The following is a 21,312-nucleotide window of genomic DNA, read 5'->3' on the forward strand; positions in this document are numbered from 1 at the left end:
CGTAATTCACCATCGCCATTACACTATCAACAAACGGTGAAACACAACAAAAACTCTTGATATTATAAACTTCAAACGCTGCAGAAAGCACACAGGCACAGCAAAGTCCCGAGATCACGTGACAATCCTGGTTTAATGTTGACAACATGCGCAGAACGCAATGCTAACTCCAGAGATATTTACTCTATGGCGCGAACTTGACTATCGACTACGCCTACGACACGCAACCGCTTAGCAGACGCCAACACGTTACTTACCTCGTCTGAAGTTCCGAATTGAAAATGCAGTGCCGTTTCAGCTGGTTACCGTCAGAACAAACTGAATAAAGAACCTATTACCTGTACTGTCCTTGAATACTTAAGCCAACGAATTACACATGACAGCGTTAGGGTTACCGTCAAACAAATCAGCTCAGTAATCCCAACTTAAGCGCTAGTGTAATTGAAGATGTCGAACTGGAACGCATCATCAAGTAAGCCGTGTGAATGCACTTCTCTTTGCGGACCGTCATGTTTGCTATATCAAATATACGATATTGAAAAAAATATAGCTAGTTGTACAATGCTAGAAATATAAAACATTACCTATTGAAAACTACATGACCAATAATTAGGTTTGATTTTTAAAAACCAGAACGTTTAGGCATCTTGACAGAACCCGATGAGGACAAGGAGACTGGACTCAAAAAATCGGAATTTTTCCGGCCTTGTTGGGACGTCAGGGCGCTTTAAAACAGAGTAAGGAGGAGCTGGCAGTCCAGGGTGAGTTCAAGACCCCAACGACTGCGCCGTCCCACACACTTTCCTAAAGGGTAATGAACAATTTTTTATAAATCACAGTAGTTAGTATAAATTGTGTCTTGTACATACAATAAAAGTAGTTGGTCATATAATCATATTTCATAATACATTTACTTAGGTACGGTTGATGTAGCCATTCTGTGACCAAGAAAGCACGTGACGTCGCTGAAGTTATTGCTCATCATATTTCACCATTGGGAGACCAGAATTTCACAAACTGCATGACAAACCACCTACATTGAAAAGATTACAGAAACAGCTCACTAAATCGGCAGCTTAACACGAATTTCCAGAATGATTCTTATGCTAGCTTGTCCTTAAGGACTACAGTAATTGCCAAACAGTAGAGATAAAACTTTTTTATGGAAGTCGAAACTGACTTATAAGTTAGTGAACGAACGTTTAAACAAAAAAAAAAACTACTTTGGGAACAACATGACAAAATATTGGCTTACTTTTTCACCGCATAAGAGCACATGTATTTCTAAATCAGGTTTACGACAGTTAGCATATAGTCACGATACATGTAAATCATGAACGTAAATCTTTGATTTATTTATGGATTTATACTAAAATATTTATTCTTTGGAATTGTGAACCCCGCATAGGAAGAAGTTGGTTAAATCAGTTTTGTTCTTGATGTTAGCATCATGTCGTCATCGCTTCCTTATTTTACTCCCTCAGAAGTGTACGTACATAACACGCCAGACGACATATGGGTGTCTTTCTTGGGAAAAATTTACGATCTAACGCCGCTGGTCAAACAGTATGAGGGAAGTGATATAATAAAGCCGATTTTGGCGAATGCCGGCAAAGATATATCCCACTGGTTTCAAAAGGAAACAGGGCAGGTAAGTGGACAACATCAGTAACCAGAACAGCAACTACGGATAAAGAGGAGTCTTCGATACGAGTCGTTGGCTTTGGCGAGTGACGTAAAAAACAGGCGACAAACGTCGTAAATATTATGTCCAATATGACATCATATCAGTGTGGATTCCTTCAATGTAGCAAACTGAAACAGTGAATAAAAAAATTAACAACGTCGCAAAGCAAGCATTTCGGATTACGAATATTGCATTGAAAGAAATAGTTTTTAGAGCGAAAAAGAAATCGAGTAGGCACTGTCGTAAAGACAGACTCTACCGCTATGATGGACTTCGGAACATAAAATATGAAGTGGAAAGAATTGATTCTGGTAAAAATGGAAAGTATTGGAAAATACACAACTCAAATAATACTGTTTGCTTTGCGACGCTGTTATTTTTTTAAAACCACTGTTTCATATACAGGGTGCTCCATTGATCGTGACCGGATCAAATATCTCACTAAATAAGCGTCAAACGAAAAAACTACAATGAACGAAACTTATCTAGCTTGAAGGGGGAAACCAGATGGCGCTATGGTTGGCCCCCTAGATGGCGCTGCCATAGGTCAAACGGATATCAACTGCGTTTTTTAAAATAGGAACCCCCATTTTTTATTACATATTCGTGTAGTACGTAAAGAAATATGAATGTTTTAGTTGGACCACTTTTTTCGCTTTGTGATAGATGGCGCTGTAATAGTCACAAACATATGGCTCACAATTTTAGACGAACAGTTGGTAACAGGTAGGTTTTTTAAATTAAAATACAGAACGTAGGTACATTTGAACATTTTATTTCGGTTGTTCCAATGTGATACATGTAGCTTTGTGAACTTATCATTTCTGAGAACGCATGCTGTTACAGCGTGATTACCTGTAAATACCACATTGCTCAAAATGATGTCTGTCAACCTCAATGCATTTGGCAATACGTGTAACGACATTCCTCTCAACAGCGAGTAGTTTGTCTTCCGTAATGTTCGCACATGCATTGACAATGCGCTGACGCATGTTGTCAGGCGTTGTCGGTGGATCACGATAGCAAATATCCTTCAACTTTCCCCACAGAAAGAAATCCGGGTACGTCAGATCCTGTGAACGAGCGGACGTGGTGCTTCGACGACCAATCCACATGTCATGAAATATGCTATTCAATACCGCTTCAACCGCGCGCGAGCTGTGTGGCGGACATCCATCATGTTGGAAGTAAATCGCCATTCTGTCATGCAGTGAAACATCTTGTAGAACATTACGCAGGAAATCAGCATACATTGCACCATTTAGATTGCCATCGATAAAATGGGGGCCAATTATCCTTCCTCCCATAATGCCGCACCATACATTAACCCGCCAAGATCGCTGATGTTCCACTTGTCGCAGCCATCGTGGATTTGCCTAATAGTGCATATTATGCCTATTTACGTTACAGCTGTTGGTGAATGACGTTTCGTCGCTAAATAGAACGCGCGCAAAAAATCTGTCATCGTCCCGTAATTTCTCTTGTGCCTAGTGGCAGAGCTGTACACGACGTTCAAAGTCGTCGCCATGAAATTCCTGATGCCTAGAAATATGGTACAGGTGCAATCGATGTTGATGTAGCGTTCTCAACACCGACGTTTTTGAGATTCCCGATTCTTGCGTAGTTTGTCTGCTACTGATGTGCGGATTAACCGCGACAGCAGCTAGAACACCTACTTGGGCATCATCATTTGCTGCAGGTCGTGGTTGACGTTTCCCATATGGCTGAACACATCCTGTTTCCTTAAATAACGTAACTATCCGGCGAACGGTCCGGACAAAGGGATGATGTCATCAAGGATACCGAGCAGCATACATAGCACACGCCCGTTGGGCAGTTTGATGACAATAGCCACACATCAACACGATATCGACCTTTTCCACAATTGGTAAACGGTCCATTTTAACATGGGTAATGTATCACGAAGCAAATACCGCCTACACTGGCGGAATGTTACGCGATACCACGTACTTATACGTTTGTGACTATTACTGCGCCATCTATCCCAAAACGAAAAAAAGTGGTCCGACTAAAGCATTCATATTTCTTTACGTACTACACGAATATGTAATAAAAATGGGGTTCCTATTTAAAAACAAACGCAGTTGATATCCGGTTGACCTATGGCAGCACCATCTAGCTAGACAAGTTTCGTTCTTTGTAGTTTTTTCGTTTGACGCGTATTTCGTGAGCTATTTGGCGCGGTCACTATCAATGGACCACCCTGTATATACCGGTATCTGTTAAAAAACAATAAAACGCCAGAAATTACCAAAATAAAAAATACGCATTAATTTTCTCAAAATACAGCCCATGTAACCGAAATAAACCATGCTGCTAAACGAAAAAGTCAAAACTATCGCACACAGAAAGTAAACTAGAAGTACACTCTCAGGCTCAGCGGCTTTTCCGAAGTCTGCTACAGTTGATATTAGCTCCCATAATTCTCGGAAATCACATTTGCTTCCTGAATAACCATGGCTCATATTATAGTCGGAAACAGCGAAATATTCCAAATAAATAATTACCTGTAAATCGAATCATATTCGGAACTAAGCCAAACAAGCATCACAACGAACGTTAGTATGTTGTCAGCCAATGACAATAGTATTGATTCGCAGATAATAAATTGAACTACATCGTTCAAATATTCGGCGAAGTCGTAAATACAAGTAGGATATTGCGAGGAGCATCATATATAACTACATACGATACAAATCAACCAGGTACCGAACATTCGTGCTTGCATTCGTTTCCTTCGACACCTCAAAAAAATTTGCGCATTACACTTAACACAGATCTCTTGCTCTACTACAGGTGAGTCTTACCATGCGTAGTTTTCTTGGCTTTAAAGAGAAAACTGTTGAATTATAACCTAAAATAGACCTCAGGCTACGATGCAGATCAGCCTGTCACCACAGAAGTCTTTTCCTCTTTTCATTGGCTTCGCAAACTCACAACCAAACTGTTGTGTTCCAACGTCACCTAGACCTCAGGCTACGGTCCAGATCAGTCTGTCACCATAGAAAGCTCTTCCGCTGTCAGATTCGTTGGCTTCGCCAACTGACAACTACAATGTTGCATTCCAACCTAACCTAGACGTCAGGTTACGTTACTGATCAGTAGACCGCGGATTTTAGGTAAAAATCTATTTTGTTCCTGAGTTCCTATTTGCATATAAATTTGTACTTATGCGTTTCATGACTATTTACACTTAATAGCGTTAATTCTATAGGACCTGAAAAAGCCTATTTCGACGTTAGTGCCTATTTTTGCCTATTTCGGCTTTAATATCCTAAAAAGTGCCTATTTCATCATATACGACAGTGGCTCCAAGTTTTTCCACACTATACGACAGATGGAAAAAAATATTTTCTGCCCAGCGTGCAGAAAGGTGGCTAGTTGATATGTGCTCATGCTTCGTATTTGCCTAACACTTCGGTCTTTTTTTATTTTTTTATAACGCTATCCCTGTCAATAACAAATACTCTTTATAGGTGTTTTATTATTAATATGTAAAAAATAGATCACAGATCTTTAGGTTAAAACCTGTTTTTTTCCTAAGCTCCAATTTGCATATAAGTTGGTACTTCTGCGTTTCATGACTGACTAAACTGAATAACGTTAGTTCTATGGGACCTATAATTGCGTATTTCGACGTTGACGCCTAGTTTTGCCTATTTCGGCAACAAAATCCTAAAAAGTACCTATTTCGTTAATCTGACATAGAGTTCTTGTGTTTTCAAAGATTAGAAAAAGGAATTAAACTTAGGGCTTTACGTCTCGTCGAAGGCGAAGGTCGTTAGAGACTGTTTACAATTCCTTTGCTTGCATTACTACCAACAGCACTCGGCACGGTTGAATGGTCATATTTCGTTCGTAGGAAACTGCTGGTTCAAAGTCTACTCCTATAAGGCAGTGGCTGCAAGATTTTACGCATTATACAACAGATGGCAAATTATTTTCTGCCAAACATGCAACAAGGAGGTTAGTTGATGTTTTTCTTAGACTTCATATTTTCCTGTCACTTAGGATTCTTTTTTATCGCTATCCTTTAGTAATACGAAATACTCTTAATATACGATTCTAAACTGCATTTCCCTGTTCTCCCGTATTAGGTTTCGAGTGTTAAGAAATCTCACTTAACTCAGCATGCAGATGGAATCGCACATAAAGCTATGTTGAACGAAAGTCAAAATTGAAGCAAACTCTTTTAACCAATAAATCTGGTGAATCCTCCTAAAAAAACAAGTTCTGAAGTGATTTGTGTCATGCACTTGTGGCAGCAAACATGCCCTTTCGGAAACTAGAAAACCCTATCTGCAGAAGTTTTCTTGAGAAGTACTACCATCAGTCTGTTCCTGCAGAGTCAACTTTACGTAAGAATTATGTGGATTCAGCTTACAATGCTGCATTGCACAGAATCCGAGAAGATGTTGGAGAATCTTGTATATGTATTCCTGTGGAAACTACTGACAGTCTTGGCCTTTACATTGCAAACCTGATTATTGGCAAGCTAGATCCAGATGCTCCAGCCAGGGCTCATTTGATTTACTCAAAATAGCTTGCAAAAACTAACCAACAAACAATAGCACAGTTTGTGAACAATGGGCTTAAGGTGCTATACCCAAACGGAGTGGATGAGAATAAGGTGCTTGTGGCCGTCACTGACGCTGCTGCATATATGATAGCAGCGTTTCAACTATTAAGATGCTGCACGTAACTTGTGTAGTGCATGGGATCAACCGCATAGCAGAGCATGTAAGCTACAATTTCCTAAAGTAAATAAAGTAAAATCTATGGTGAAGAAAATTTTTGTTAAGGCACCATCAAGAATACAGGCATTAAAAGAACAGCTTCCAGATATCCCATTGCCGCCAGAGCCTGTTGTCACTCGCTGGGGCACGTGGCTCATAGCAGCAGAATACTACAGTACGCAACTCTCAGCTGTCCATCAGGTGGTTGTAAATATACCGGAGGATGCTGCATCCGTAACTGCAGCAATGGAGTTACTCAAAGATTCTTCTTTAAAACTGGACTTATCTTACATTAGGGCCCACTACACATTTATGGCAAGAATAATTTCACAATTAGAAGGCTCAGGGAGACCTATCTAAGACAACATTTCTTTGCTTGAAGAAGTCAAATGAAAATTAATGAAGCGCCAGGTGAAGTAGGGGAAAAAGTACGGTCAAAAATGCAAACGGTTTTGCAGAAGAACACTGGCCTGAAGGAGTTGTGTGCAGCTGCCGGCATACTTAGTGGAAAATCCAGCACTCCTGACTGCAGCATTCCTGTCCAACATGTGCCGAAAATGAAGTACGCCTCTGTCACATCTGTTGATGTAGAACGTTCTTTTTCAGCGTATAAATTGATTCTGACTGACAAGCGCCACAGTTTTGCACTAGAAAACCTAGAAAAGATTTTGGTTATTTATTGAGAAGCCAACTATGGTCAGAATATGTGAAACTACGAATGTATTAATTAAACCATTGCCACATCTTTTTTACGGAAATCTTTATCTTGCAGGAACTCAAAAATATTTGGTGTTATGTTCAACATTAATGTTGTAGATTGCTGTGCTCTGTAACTGTGTAAATATTCATTCTCCTTGTTTTAATGACTAATAAGATGTTCATACTGTCAACACTGTGTATTTTAATTTATTTTTATTTTCTCTGTATCATTTTTATTAGAGCCTATTTTAAGTTTTATATAGCCTAAATGAACTACTGAAGGAGCCTATTTTAGGTGCCTAAAACACACTTTTACGACCTAAAAATCCGTGGTCTACTGATCAGTGTGTCACCACAGATACCGTTTCCGCTGTAAGATTCATTGGCTTTACCAATCCACATCCAAATCGTCACATTCCATCGTAAGACAGACCTCCGGCTAAATCAGATCTTTATCGTGACATGAGGCTGTTCTATTGACTCACGAAGTAACCATTCTCTCGGAAATTCGGAACTTCTTCAGTAACTCCAAAAGACGCGTCTCTCTTTTCACTCCGCCTCCTGCTCTACATGTACTCAATTTCTGTCTACAAATTCGCTAACACCAACGTCAAACAATTGCCAACATCAGCACAATGCAAGAACCATGACACAGGAAGTCACTGTTAGACAAAAGTAGAATAGAAGTTAAAATTACGGTTATGGTGTATGCACCAGTACTTACCAATAGCGAATTAATATCCCCAGTAGGTTGGCGTCCAAGAAATTAAGGCTATCTGCGAACTATTAAAAAATCCTGATACTTCAAAACCAAACAAGAAACAAAATTAGCCAAACAAAAGTAATTGCAAACATTAAAATGAAAAACGAAAAATGCACTACCATTCGAAAAAAGAAACTTAACTCTCTTTCTTTGGCAAATACATCCTCCGCACAAACTCCATAAAAACCTCAAACAAGATCGATTTTGTGGAACATTCTTCCTCTAGACATACCCATTTAAATGACTATCTAGTACTCAAATTCTCTTTTCCCTCGCCAAATAATACTTTTTATTGCCCCCAAATACTCTTCAACTGTGTTTGTACATACCCCTGATTTTTGTCCGTAAATTCATGATAATGATTCACAACCAAATGCATGTACCCATTTACCCAATTTCGTCTAATCTCTTATAACTAGCCCACCCATCTGACATTATGATTGGCCCATCTGCTATATAGCTTTTTACTAAATGAAACACAGTACAAGCTGCCCTTTCCTTATTACCCTAAAAATAATGTCTGGAGAAGAGTGGTTCCCCGAAACAACTCCCCCCCCCCCTCCACCACACCCATGGTCCGACAAGTATCATGCCCTCTCATACGATTTATTTTTTTGCCAGACTGCGATTTGTCAATTTCTATAACCCCCGGTCCACCAGTTTTGCACCGTCTCATAACAATATCGGAACAAACTTCCCGGAAAAATGAGTACCAGTCTATAACAGTTTTGCGGCCTATTTCTGTCTCATAAGCAGCAAGCCAACCAGGAGATCTTAAATAGAAAATGTAAGAACGTAATAAAATACTTTTCATAGGAAGTCTTGATTTCTCAAACCATGTCTCTCTAACGAAGAGATCCCCACACAAAATCTTTTGCACAGCACTACATGAACAAATTGTTCCTGTGTTTATCCAAAAATTTGAAAATACGATGTCGTTGCCACAAACAATTAATTTGTGCTGTCTGGCAAAACTGGTGACATTCATTGATTCTCTCAATTCATCAGCCAATTTCATAATAGTGAAACGAACGTGAGGATTATGTTGTCTCTCATTCCCACTCTTTTCACGTCTTAAAAATCAGGAGCAGAACTTGGCCCCGTACTTGCCTCATATTTCGCGATGCTACTATTACTTGAAAAGCAATTTCAAATCCCGCGCAAAGATTAACAGATTACTTTCTGGATTAACCATCGAGATTATGATCGATAGAATGTAAGGCTACACAGAAATTCAATTCAAAACAGCACCAAAACGTGACGTCACAGCAGCCATTACGTTGCAGGTCAAAGCCGACGGTTACTAGCGAACATTCCTCTAGACTAGGGTGACCAAACGTTCCGGAAAACCGGAATTGTCCCGGTTTTCATCCCTGTGTTCCGGTGTCCCGAAAATTTGTTTCGAGTCCCGGAATTCTGTTTTTAAATACATTTCATGAAACTTTCTCAAAATTTTGGGATTTCGCTATATTAAAGGAAATACAACACAAGAAATTAATATATTTTAGCTTATTTGTCTAAAACCTCCATTGTCCCATACTAGTAATCACAGTATCAGTATTGATACACTCAGGCAATAATTTACTTTGAGCGGTCTTTGGTCAACAAGTAGTAAGTTGTATTATTGTAACAGAGCTATGAAACCGTCCGACTGTCGCGCCACTTACTCACACACTCATTGTCAGAACAGTGGAGTAGTTGATGTTTTGTCAGACAAACTGCAATAGTTTTTTCTCATATTAGTGGTATTATTGCTGCAGTACTGTGAAACGCAATGCCGAAACGTGCCTGCAAGTTCAGTGACTGTTATTCCAAGGAATGGAATTTCATTAACAAAGGTCGTTTTGATTACGAAGCAGAGTGTTACGTATGTAACTGTTTTATTAGTATAAGTCATGGTGGACGTTTCGACATAGTTGATCACATCAAGTCAAAGAAACACATTAACAGATACAGTGCACCGAGCAGCAGTAAAACTCTACAAAATTATTTTGTGAAACATCAGTCAACTGAAGAGACGAAAGTTCGAGCGGGCGAGCTTACACTAGCCTACCACACGGTAAAACATCACGAAACTTATGGATCTAGTGATTGTACTAATAAGCTTAACAGCATTATGTTTGATGATTCTTCCGTTGCAAAAAAGTTTAGTTCAGCAAGAACTAAAGTGTCAGCCTTAGTGAAAGGAGTTATTGCTCCCCAGAGTGTAAAGGAAAGCCTTGAATACATCAAAAAGTCTTCTTTCTACGGGATATCCACTGATGCCAGCAATCATAAGGCCACTAAAATATTTCCCTTTCTTGTTCAGTTTTTCTATATTAATCAGGGAATTCAGACCAAACTTTTGAAGGTGAGTTCCCTACCTAATGAAACATCTGACAAAATTTCAAGATTTTGTGTGAATACTATCGAAATGTTTGATCTTGAGAAAAATAAATGTGTGGCATTTTGTGGAGACAACACCAACACAAACTTTGGTGGTTTAAAAAGACAAGGCAAATGCAACGTATTTACCAAATTAAAGGCAACATTGCATGAAAACATTGAAGACATACGGTGCCTTGCATATGTTTTACACAATAGCGTGCCGACATCTGCTGACAGTTTGAGCTGTGATGTTGAAACTATCGTCATGAGGGTATACTCACACTTTTACATATATACTGTTAGAACAGAGAGGCTTAAGGAGTTCTGTGATTATGTGGGAACTGAATATATGAATGTAATGTGTCACTCGAAAACTCGCTGGTTATCACTGTTTCCAGCAGTTGAAAGAGTAATCCACCTGTTTGAACCGTTAAAAGATTTTTTTCCTAAATGAAGACAAAGCCCCCAAAATATTGGTTTAGTTTTTCAGTGACCCTTTAAGTGAAGCCTACTTATGGTTCATTCACAGTCAGCTTAGCACTTTGCAGCATGGGATAAAGGAAATTGAGGGAAGCACGAAAAGTGTAATAGAGCTAAATGATGTTTTGAAAAATACTCTGGAAACTGTTACTAAGAGGAGAGAACAGCAGTTCATTTCTTTTAATGTTAAATCTGTCCTTAAAAGAGCAGAAGTATCAGAAGCAGCGGAAAGGAGTTTTAGAGAAGAAGTTAACAAGTTTTATGACACTTGCGTAGAATATCTCAGCAAGTGGAGCGCCTCATATTTACCCTCATCGCCGGTGTTTGGATGTCACGGAAGAGAGTGCCAAAATGGGAAAGTGTTGAAGAGACAGTTTCTTATTTGAAGAGTAAAGAGAATGAAATCGATGATTCCATCCTCTTTGATCAGTTCGGCATACTGACAAATTTTGTTGAAGAAAGTCTTCACAAGTGGAATGATAAAAAAAACACCATGGGAACGCCATGAGAAGTGGGTGAGTTTTTTTAAAAGCTGTGGCTGTTTTCAGCATTACTCTGAGTTGGAAATAATTGCAAGGTATTTATTTGCAATCCCAGCCCATAATACCAATGTGGAAAGAATATTTTCGTTCATGAATATCCAGTGGACTGATGAAAGAAACAGAATGGAGGTGGACTCTCTTGAAGCAATCCTGCAGATGCTGTACAACTACAAAATGGATTGTGCCGAGTTTTATCACTGTGTCTCAAAGAACAAAGTCATGATCAAGAAGGCTTGAAAGACAGTGAAAAATAACCTTTTCTCCAAGGACAGTCAATTCCATCTACAAGTGCTCAGTAATATTAAAGCTCATGTTAATATTAATTTATTAAAAGTTGAATGGCTGTTAAATTTTGTAAAATCGTAATACATTTCTTTATTACTGTATACGTTTATTAAATGTCATTAATTATACAGATAATCTAGATTATATCAATCTTTTGTATCCTCTTATTAGTTATAATAACCGGGTTAACAAAATGTATCAACAAAACATTAATATTTAAAATTAAGAAACCTGGGTACATGTGGAATGAGGTGTCCATTGTTACCCAGGTGAATGTGTCCCGGTTTTCACCGAAAATAATTTGGTCACCCTCCTCTAGACCCAGTGATCACTTCATGTAAGCACGTAGCGAGAGAAGCAACTTGAATGACGCAAAAGATTAGTGAGAGTAAGTATAGTTCCTTTCGTATTGTCTGGGAGCCATACTTACAGAAATCGTCACGAAGTATTAATCTTAGATCTATGTAACGTCAGGTGAAATATGGTTAGCCAAATACAGTATGTGAATAGCATGAAAGTGTCTTCATTATTGTTTCCGTTCAGAACACTGCACTGAAATAAATGTACCACTTAATAACAATGTAGAATATTTTTGTGATTTGATAGGGTTCTACGGTCCATTACACTTATTTGACAAGTCAGCTATCATAAGATGTTCAGAACTATGGTTGTACTACACTGCACGGCAACGAACTCGTGGGCACGTGGACTCTCTCTCTCTCTCTCTCTCTCTCTCTCTCTCTCTCTCTCTCTCACACACACACACACACACACACACACACACACGCGCGCGCGCGCGCGCGCGCCATGCGATCGTTCAAGAGATCGGAAAAGTTCTTAAACAACTACAGTGTGTGGCACAGAGTCAAATATTTCCTGAGCCATTTAAGACATCGAGAGGAAGTTTTCCTCCCGTAAGAGTATACTGAAGGGGAAAACAATTATGGTTGCGTCGATGCTCGTGTGTTTTGAAAGGTCACAAGACAGAATTAACATTTTTTTACCGGATATGCGTAATATGCAGCATTTTCAAGAGCCATGAGAAGAAAAGAGTTGTGAAATGACATTTTATTCATTACGGAGTATGGAGGACTATATTGTTGTTAGTTGTTAGGACACCGCTCCGGCAACGAAATGATGTGAGGGCAGCACACTGCATAAACTTCGGGAGTAGTTTGTTGAATTTCCTGTAGGCTTCCCGAACCGTCTCGCAAGGTATTCATTCAGTGTAAGGCTGGATAGTTTACTCTTGGTGCTGTGGTCACTTACGAAGATCACACTCATAATCAGCTGTGACTGTTGTTCACATTGAAGCGAGACACAGGGAAAAGACGGTACTGATTCCTACTTAACGATAATATTGGTTTTTTGAGAGAGCGAGAGAGAGAGAGAAAGAAAGGGTGAGAAGGTGTATAATCATTGATGTAGCTCGATAACAGAAAGAATTTCTATTACTACTTTGCTCAAGATGTTGCGTCTTACATAATGGTTAATGCAAATGAGTGGGAGTCATTTACATGCCATTCCCTGCTCTGAATGGGCAGTAAGTTTTGTATCATTTGCTGGTTTCTTTCGTGGTGTTCCATAGTTTAATACTATTCAATATATACAATATTTCAAAACTGATAAATGGAATGTTTTGCAGATTAGGCACTATATTCATCCAATAATCGACGTCTCTGTACCATATGCACCACATGGTCCACTGCCCCATATTGGACCTCAAGTACCAACTACAGCCTGGAGGCAGCTAACACATCCTCCATGGTGGGAAGATAAGAAGCTTATCGTGGGGAACCTCACAAAGCGAGCACGGCCTATTCGACTACGTAACATGAACACTGGGGAGCAGTTCACGCTTACTGTAAGTGCATTCTATTGAAATTACGTCACAGGGATAAAGTTATCCAACTTTTTTGAAATACATCTGATTCATTACGTGTTGAAAAAACAATTGAAGGAAACATATATTTTTAAATTGTGCTGAGAATAAATGCTGAAGGATGTGATTTGACATACGTAAACGAGTTACCGATACTCATAATTTTCTGCATTCGCTTTGCAGGTAAACTTAACAAAGGACGTGCTTTACTCAGAGATGTCAGAGTACACTATCTATTGTTGAATCTTTTTTCTCATTTCTGACAGCTTCTCTTACATCCCACGTAGAGAACAAATTAGATAAATTTAGTCTAACAGAACAATAAGAATCACTGCAAAGTACCTCGTACTTCTTTAAATGACTCAGAAGAAAAAACATTTGTTACGTAATATTATGCTGTGACACTGTGGAGTATTCTGTGGAGAGACGAAAATATGTGATTTCCTGCGTCCTTCCGAAGTATTTACTACCACTTACTTGAAAACTTTAATTAAACACTCACATTTAAATAGTATCGACAGTTAAAATGCCCATACTACCTAAATTCACACATTTGTTTATTTTGAAACTGTATAGTCCATACCCACATATTTGTTGCCTTTAGTTTTGGATGGTGGTACTCGTTGACAAATGGAGATTTTTACGGTTCCTTCTTTCTCTTCGTGTTCTCTTTATGCTGTTCCTTTAATTCTATTCCTTAAAACAGCTTTAATTTTTCTGTTTGGGACGAGGAACATTATAAACAAATTTACGTACTTTAGTATAGGAGGTTGGTAACAAAAACCTCAGTTTAGATTTATAGTGTACAGAAGACAATGAATAGATTTTAATGATTATTATTTATCTTTCCACGGAGGTATGCGATTTGATATTAATGATTTTTTCCAAATATTGATATAGACACATACTGTCTTACACCGATTAAGCTTGCAGGCAATTGCGGATTGCAGTTTTTATTCATTAAATTAAGGCTAATTGCGGATGAGTAGGCAAATGGGTCTTATCAGTTTGAATGGTGTACAGGAACTCACTGCCTTTGCTCATCGTATCAATCTTTGAGAAAGAGGGAGACAAACGAAAGGAAACCACTGTGGCCTATATGAATACAGGTTGTGTTTACTTATTGCTAACAGTCTATTTATTTCAGAATGACTGATCTGTTTTGTCACCGCCATGGAGATAGAAAATAAAAGATGTTACAGTTTTAACGTCGTTCAGTAATCTCCCAAACTGTTAAGTAACACATCTAAGTTCTGCTTGCTATTGCAATTGTGCATAGTTTCTATTCACATTTGCAGTTCGCGTAAAGTACTGTATAAAACATGGTGTAACTGTTGTCATTTGCCTTCGCCCTCAGTCAACATGTTTTCACAAGTACTATCGTGTTATTATAGGGTATTAAGTACAGATGTTATGACCTTCGGTGTACAGTTAAAAGCCTCTAGACACCCATACCTGTTCGTTCCAAAGAGATGTAGCTACGAGTCAGCTTCAGCCATCGGAAAAGGGCTTCCACTGAATTTCCCAAGTTGTAACAGGAACTATAAGCCAGTCTTCTTGATGACTGTTGAAAAAGTCTTCCCATGTTTTTGAAAGAATGATTTCGCGCACAACAGATGGTCCAGCTTACTCCAAAGATATTCGTTGAGCCACAGGCCATCAGTTTGCGACTGTAGAAAATGCACTTGATTTTCTTTCAGTTACATAGAACGGTGCTTGTTTTGTAGATAGGTTCATTATCAGGTTGATAAGATCCGATGAAAACTGTTTTTTTCTGTGTTTCAGATGTAGCTTCTATTATCAACAAAACTACTGGTCTGAGCCCAAATGAGCAACAGACTTTCTATGAAGAAAAAATATGGAAGTACGTGTGCTGTCGTATTCTTTAGAGTGACAATTCAGAATGATGACAACAGTGAAAGGCAGAAAACGACACACACACACACACACACACACACACACACACAGGCTTTCGCTATGATGACAAGAGTGAAAGGCAGAAAACGACACACACACACACACACACACACACACAGGCTTTCGCTTTACCCCACAAACTCATTCATTTGTTAGAGTTTCATTACCCCGACGCTATACAAGGTCCTTCACCACATATCATATATAAGACACTCAGGGCAGCCCTACGGCTACACAAGGCCTCTGCGAGGGATCCGCCAAAATAATATCAACCTAAAGAACAAACCACAGCAAATCTTGTCACACACTGAGAAAAACAACTCTTTTAAATATAGGCCCTACCTACAGTGAAGCAGTATAACAACTCTACAACAATGCTACGATCAAAAATTACAAACAAAAGAATATAGTTTGTACAAGTGGGCACGTCACTACACAAGCACGAAGCAGCCATTTTGACGCTTTCTCCCTCTCTCTCTCTTTCTTTCTTTCGCTGTGCATAATCTCATTCACACACATCATGAATATTTCACTATGCTATCTCCATCTCCTTCTCATCCACAAACACCTCAAAACTTCTTAAAGGATTTCTTCGCTTCGCTATCAATGCTTCACTGCCCGGGGCTATATACTGATGAGCCAAACATTATGGCCACTTAGGTAATATCTTGTTTGTCAGTCTTTGGAACGAAACACTTAACTGATTTTGCGTATCAGGGATCCGATAGTTTGTTGGTAGATTTATGGAAGTACATGGCATTAGATGTTTATGAACAGGTCACGTAATTCGCGTAAATAACGGGCTTCTGATTTGCGTACATGGCGATGGCGCCCGATAGCGACCCAGATGGGTTCCATAGGATTTACATCAGGCGAATTTGGTCGGCGAGACATCAACGTGAGTTCATTGCAATATTCCACAAACCAATGTAGCACGGTTCTGGCTCCGAGGCAGGGACACTTATGCTGCTGGAAGATGACATCGGTGTCGGGGAAGACATAAAGTTCGATTCCCGGCGGGGTCAGGGATTTTCTCTGCCTCGTGATGGCTGGGTGTTGTGTGCTGTCCTTAGGTTAGTTAGGTTTATGTAGTTCTAAGTTCTAGGGGACTGATGATCATAGATGTTAAGTCCCATAGTGCTCAGAGCCATTTGAACCATTTGAAGACATAAAGTTTGAAGGGAAGCAGATGGTTCGCAGCTGTCAGCGTGTCCTCGATTACCACAAGTTCCATGTAAGCACAGGAGAATGTTTCTCATAGGTTAATATTGCTGCCACTGGCCTGTGTCCGTGGTGCTCTGCACGTTTCGAGCCGCAGTTCACCTCGATGGAAGCGTTCGTGGAGACGACCGTTGATCTACACACAACACGACGCTGGCAATCTACGCAGATGACACCGCCATCCATGCGCAAGATTGGAAGCCGTCTAACATTAACTCACGACTACAGACTGCACTCAGAACGGCACAGTCTTGGCTGGTGACCGAGCGAGGTGGCGCAGTGGTTAGACACTGGACTCGCATTCGGGAAGACGACGGTTCAATCCCGCGTCCGGCCATCCTGATTTAGGTTTTCCGTGATTTCCCTAAATCGCTCCAGGCAAATGCCGGGATGGTTCCTTTCAAAGGGCACGGCTGACTTCCTTCCCCGTCCTTCCCTAATCCGATGAGACCGATGACCTCGCTGTCTGGTCTCCTTCCCCGAAACAACCAACCAACCTTGGCTGGTGAAATGGCGTGTTAGAGTGAACGTCGACAAGTGCGAAGCCGTTCTGCTCACTAGAAGACCGAAGCAACTGCGCAAACATCAGCACTGCAACCCAATAACACTACACACACGCCTAATACGTTTCCGCGAGAAGGTCAAATACCTCGGTGTCTGGCTGGACAGGAAACTACTCAGTGGAGACCACATTCAACACGTGACCAACAAAGCAAACGCGAGGCTCAAACAACTCTACCCTATGCTTAACAGGCGTAGCACACTGAATAGGAGGGTGCCTAGGTCCATGTACATGACACTTATTCGACCCCTGATGACGTACGCATCCCCTGTCTGGGGATACGCTGCGCCCACTCGCCTGCGCCGTCTGCAGCTCGTACAGAACAAAGTACTCAAAATCATAAGCATAGCTCCGCGCTACACACGCATCGCAGAACTTCACCGGGAATATCGGCTAGATACAATCTTGCAGGTATTCCAAAAACTCTCCATACGACTGTACAATAACACGAGACACTCGCGCAACCCGTTTATCTTTTCTACGACCACAACCATAGATGTAAGCGTAACAAAGACACTATTGGCTAGGAACTAAACATATATGGTCCATAGCACGCTAACACGACAGTACTGGCGAGCCCCTGCAACACAGCTACTACTGGTAACCCCAGATGCTCGACCCGCCGAAAAACAGGCGACCGCAGGGAAACTGTACTGTACACAGCACACAAACCAACCAACGACAAAGGTAACGATGCACGATACCTCGCACTAACATAACCACACCTTGCATGCACTGTCGCAGATAGCAAGCCGCTACTGCTCTTGCTACCTGTCCTACTGTCGCAGAGGTTTTTTTCCCTTGGCGCTTGCCTTGGCACTTTTTTCCTCTGCCCTTACAACCGCTACCCTTCGATAGCTTTCGTCCACTTTCTATTTCCTGATGGACCATGTTAATGAGTAATTTACCCAGACGCATGGATAACATCACAGCCCGCATCCTGTGACTCCTGATTCAAAAACTAACATGTTGTACGGAGGTGACAGTAGAACTTTTGGTTTGGTCACCACGTTGGTGTGGGCGTGGAGGGGCCCCATCCTTTATGAAAAAAAAGAGACCGTTGATCTAGTGTGGCAGAGATGTGATTCATCCAAAGAGCCGACACATTTGCATTGATCGACGGTCGAATGCCGATGGTCCTGTGCCCAATGCAGTTGCGGTTGGCGACGTCGTTGGGTCAACATGTGAACACCTAGGGGTGGTCTGCTATTAAGCTCCGTGTTCAACACTGTACAATGAACGGTGATCTCCGAAACACTTGTGCGTGCACCAGCATTATGCTCTTTCGGCAGAGATGCCACACATCACCATCTATTCTACTTTACAGAGCAGACAGACCTCCGAACCCCACATTCTGTGAAGAGTCGTGGACGTCCAACCGTTTAGCGCCTAGTGGTAGTTTCACTGTCTTATTTCTTTCTGTAGATGCTCACGAAAGTAGTACGTGAACATTCGACCAGCTTCGCCGTTTTCGAGATACTCGTTCATTGGCCTTTCATAATGATCTGTTCCTCCCCACAGTCGCTTATCTCCATTGATTTCCCCATTTGCAGTACAATCACAGCTCGCCACGTGTCGCAAAGTTACCAGGCGGCATCCACCCTCCAGTGGGCAGTGGTCATAATGATTTGGCTTGGAGAGCATCCGTTGAGTATATGAGGTGGTTTTGGCGTTTTACGTCCCCACATCCCAGATCACGTTTCTTACGTGATCTGGGCCCACATCCGCCGTTGGTGAGATGTCGTGAGATTTGGCTCGACCCTCCCTCATCCCTAACCTCACGTGAGACTTTTTAGAACGCGTATTTTCAGTGTAAATACGTTAATCTGTGCTTGATTGCGTTGGATTTGTTTAAAAACCACAGTTTGCTTAATTATTTTTATTGAATGCTTGTTAAGACTAGTATTTAAGACAGAACGTAATCTAGAATCACAGTGAGAAAATATAACAATAAAATACTCAAATAAAAGGAACTAATAAAATTCTTAAAGGAATAGTATGTGTTGGCAGAAAGCCGGCCGTGGTGGCCAAGCGGTTAAAGGCGCTATAGTCTGGAACCGCGCGGCCGCTACGGTCGCAGGTTCGAATCCTGCCTCGGGCATGGATGTGTGTGATGTCCTTAGGTTAGTTAGGTTTAAGTAGTTCTAAGTTCTAGGGGGCTGATGACCTTAGAAGTTAAGTCCCATAGTGCTCAGAGCCATTTGAACCATTTTGTTGGCAGAAGAGCCAACACCGTGTTACGAGAGGAGACCGAAATGCACGAGTTTTAGCTCACGCAGGCTGGCGTGAGGAGGGAAGGACTATACTGACGTGAGGCCTGGAACATGACAAGGAATTAGAATTCAGAGAGCCGACGTAATTATTTTGATACTTAACTTTAACCCATTAACGATGAAAGTCGCTCTTGACGGTACATGACTCACAATATTATCTGTTCAGAATACATTCTAGCAACTGAATACGGCGCCTTGCTAGGTCGTAGCAAATGACGTAGCTGAAGGCTGGCTAAACTGGCGTCTCTGCAAATGAGAGCGTATGTAGCCAGTGAACCATCGCTAGCAAAGTCGGCTGTACAACTGGGCGAGTGCTAGGGAGTCTCTCTAGACCTGCCGTGTAGCGGCGCTCGGTCTGCAATCACTAGAAGAACCTGTTTGTGGTGAAAATTTTTCCCGATTTCGTCATTTTTAAAAAGTTATTTCGGTATATTTTTCGCTAGTTTTTTTTCCATTTCGTCAATAATTTCGTTAAATTTTATTTCCACTTTTCAGCAGTAAAAGGTACAGGAAATACATTTATGGCACATTTGCAGTGAAAAATCTTTTATTTTACATAAATTGAAAAAGCATAAAAATTATAAATCATTGGAAAACGTTTATCCTGTCCTAGTCTGTGTACACAACACGCAAGTCAGCACGAGAAAGCCAAGGATACGATGACTTCCATATTACTGGGAGTCAGAGCTGTCCTCCTGTCAGACATTATGTTGCAGTATCTAGAAAATGATCTCTCACTATCAACATTACTGACTGGGATCCACAAAGCCTCCACTACAGCCTTACACAAACCTGGTATGTATCTGTTCATCCATTCTCTCAGCTTCGGATGATCAACTTTTTCCATCGGAATGTTAGCCTCAATGAAAGCTCGTGTAGTCGATAAAATGAATTCTTCTTTATCATTTTTCGCTCGTTTTGCCCCTGCAGTGACTCCCGTGAGCGTAGCTTGTCTTTTTATACCAGTAGTTGTTAGCGCCTTCTCCTTGTTCTTCTTATGGGAAGAAATGTTATTAATGTGTTTCAGGCACGTGTCCTTCCTCTGCCACTCAATACGCACATTCCAGTATTTGCACATAAGTATGTTCCTAGCCGGCCGTTGTGGCCGTGCGGTTCTAGGCGCTTCAGTCCGGAACCGCGCGACTGCTACGGTCGCAGGTTCCAATCCTGCCTCGGGCATGGATGTGTGTGATGTGGTTAGGTTAGTTAGGTTTAAGTAATTCTAAGTTCTAGGGGACCCATGACCTCAGATGTTAAGCCCCATAGTGCTCAGAGACAGCCAGTATCTTCCTACTTTTGTCGAAAACATAAAATCCTTCGGACGAAAATTCCTTTTCTCGGTCGAAAACTGTCACTACCATATTAATCATCTGTAGCACGACAACACAATACAAAATACCACACTCAATGCACCGGCGATCCACAACGATTTCCAACACGCAATACTGAATACACCCCCAGAACATCCAGAACATCGTAGAATGTCTTTGGAATACTCGATATATTATACATATCGAAATGGTGTACAATCTCGGTATCCAGACTGTATTACCATAACTCCAATCGAATTTCCAAAGTTAAGTTCAAATGACGAGATTTTGCAAAGTTTCGTCAATTATTTCGCGATTTGGCTTAAAAGTAAATAATTTCGCGTTTTCAGCAAAATGTGTAAAATTTCGTGAAAATTTCGCGATTTCGCGCTTTGCGAAAAACAGGTGCCTCTAGCAATCACTGATAGTGGCGACACGCGGGTCCGGCGTATACTAACAGACCGCGGCCGATTTAAAGGCTACCACCTGGCAAGTGTGATGTCTGGCGGTGACACCACAGAATATTCATTCAAATTGAGTCCATGGGGACTCGTCTGGTCTATAGAG

General features: G+C 40.8%; 1 protein-coding gene across 1 annotated transcript in view; it reads left to right on the plus strand.

The window, feature by feature from the left end:
• Positions 1-1,450: 1,450 nt before the first annotated feature.
• The window catches only part of LOC126176482 (cytochrome b5 domain-containing protein 1), a 32,561-nt gene continuing 12,699 nt past the window's right edge, over positions 1,451-21,312 (plus strand). Inside the window, exons 1-2 of the mRNA XM_049923635.1 lie at positions 1,451-1,651; positions 13,226-13,444. Coding sequence (XP_049779592.1) covers positions 1,451-1,651; positions 13,226-13,444 — 420 coding nt within the window. The remainder of the gene's footprint in view (positions 1,652-13,225; positions 13,445-21,312) is intronic.

The sequence above is a fragment of the Schistocerca cancellata genome, chromosome 3 (assembly GCF_023864275.1).
Source record: "Schistocerca cancellata isolate TAMUIC-IGC-003103 chromosome 3, iqSchCanc2.1, whole genome shotgun sequence".
Taxonomy (NCBI): domain Eukaryota; kingdom Metazoa; phylum Arthropoda; class Insecta; order Orthoptera; family Acrididae; genus Schistocerca; species Schistocerca cancellata.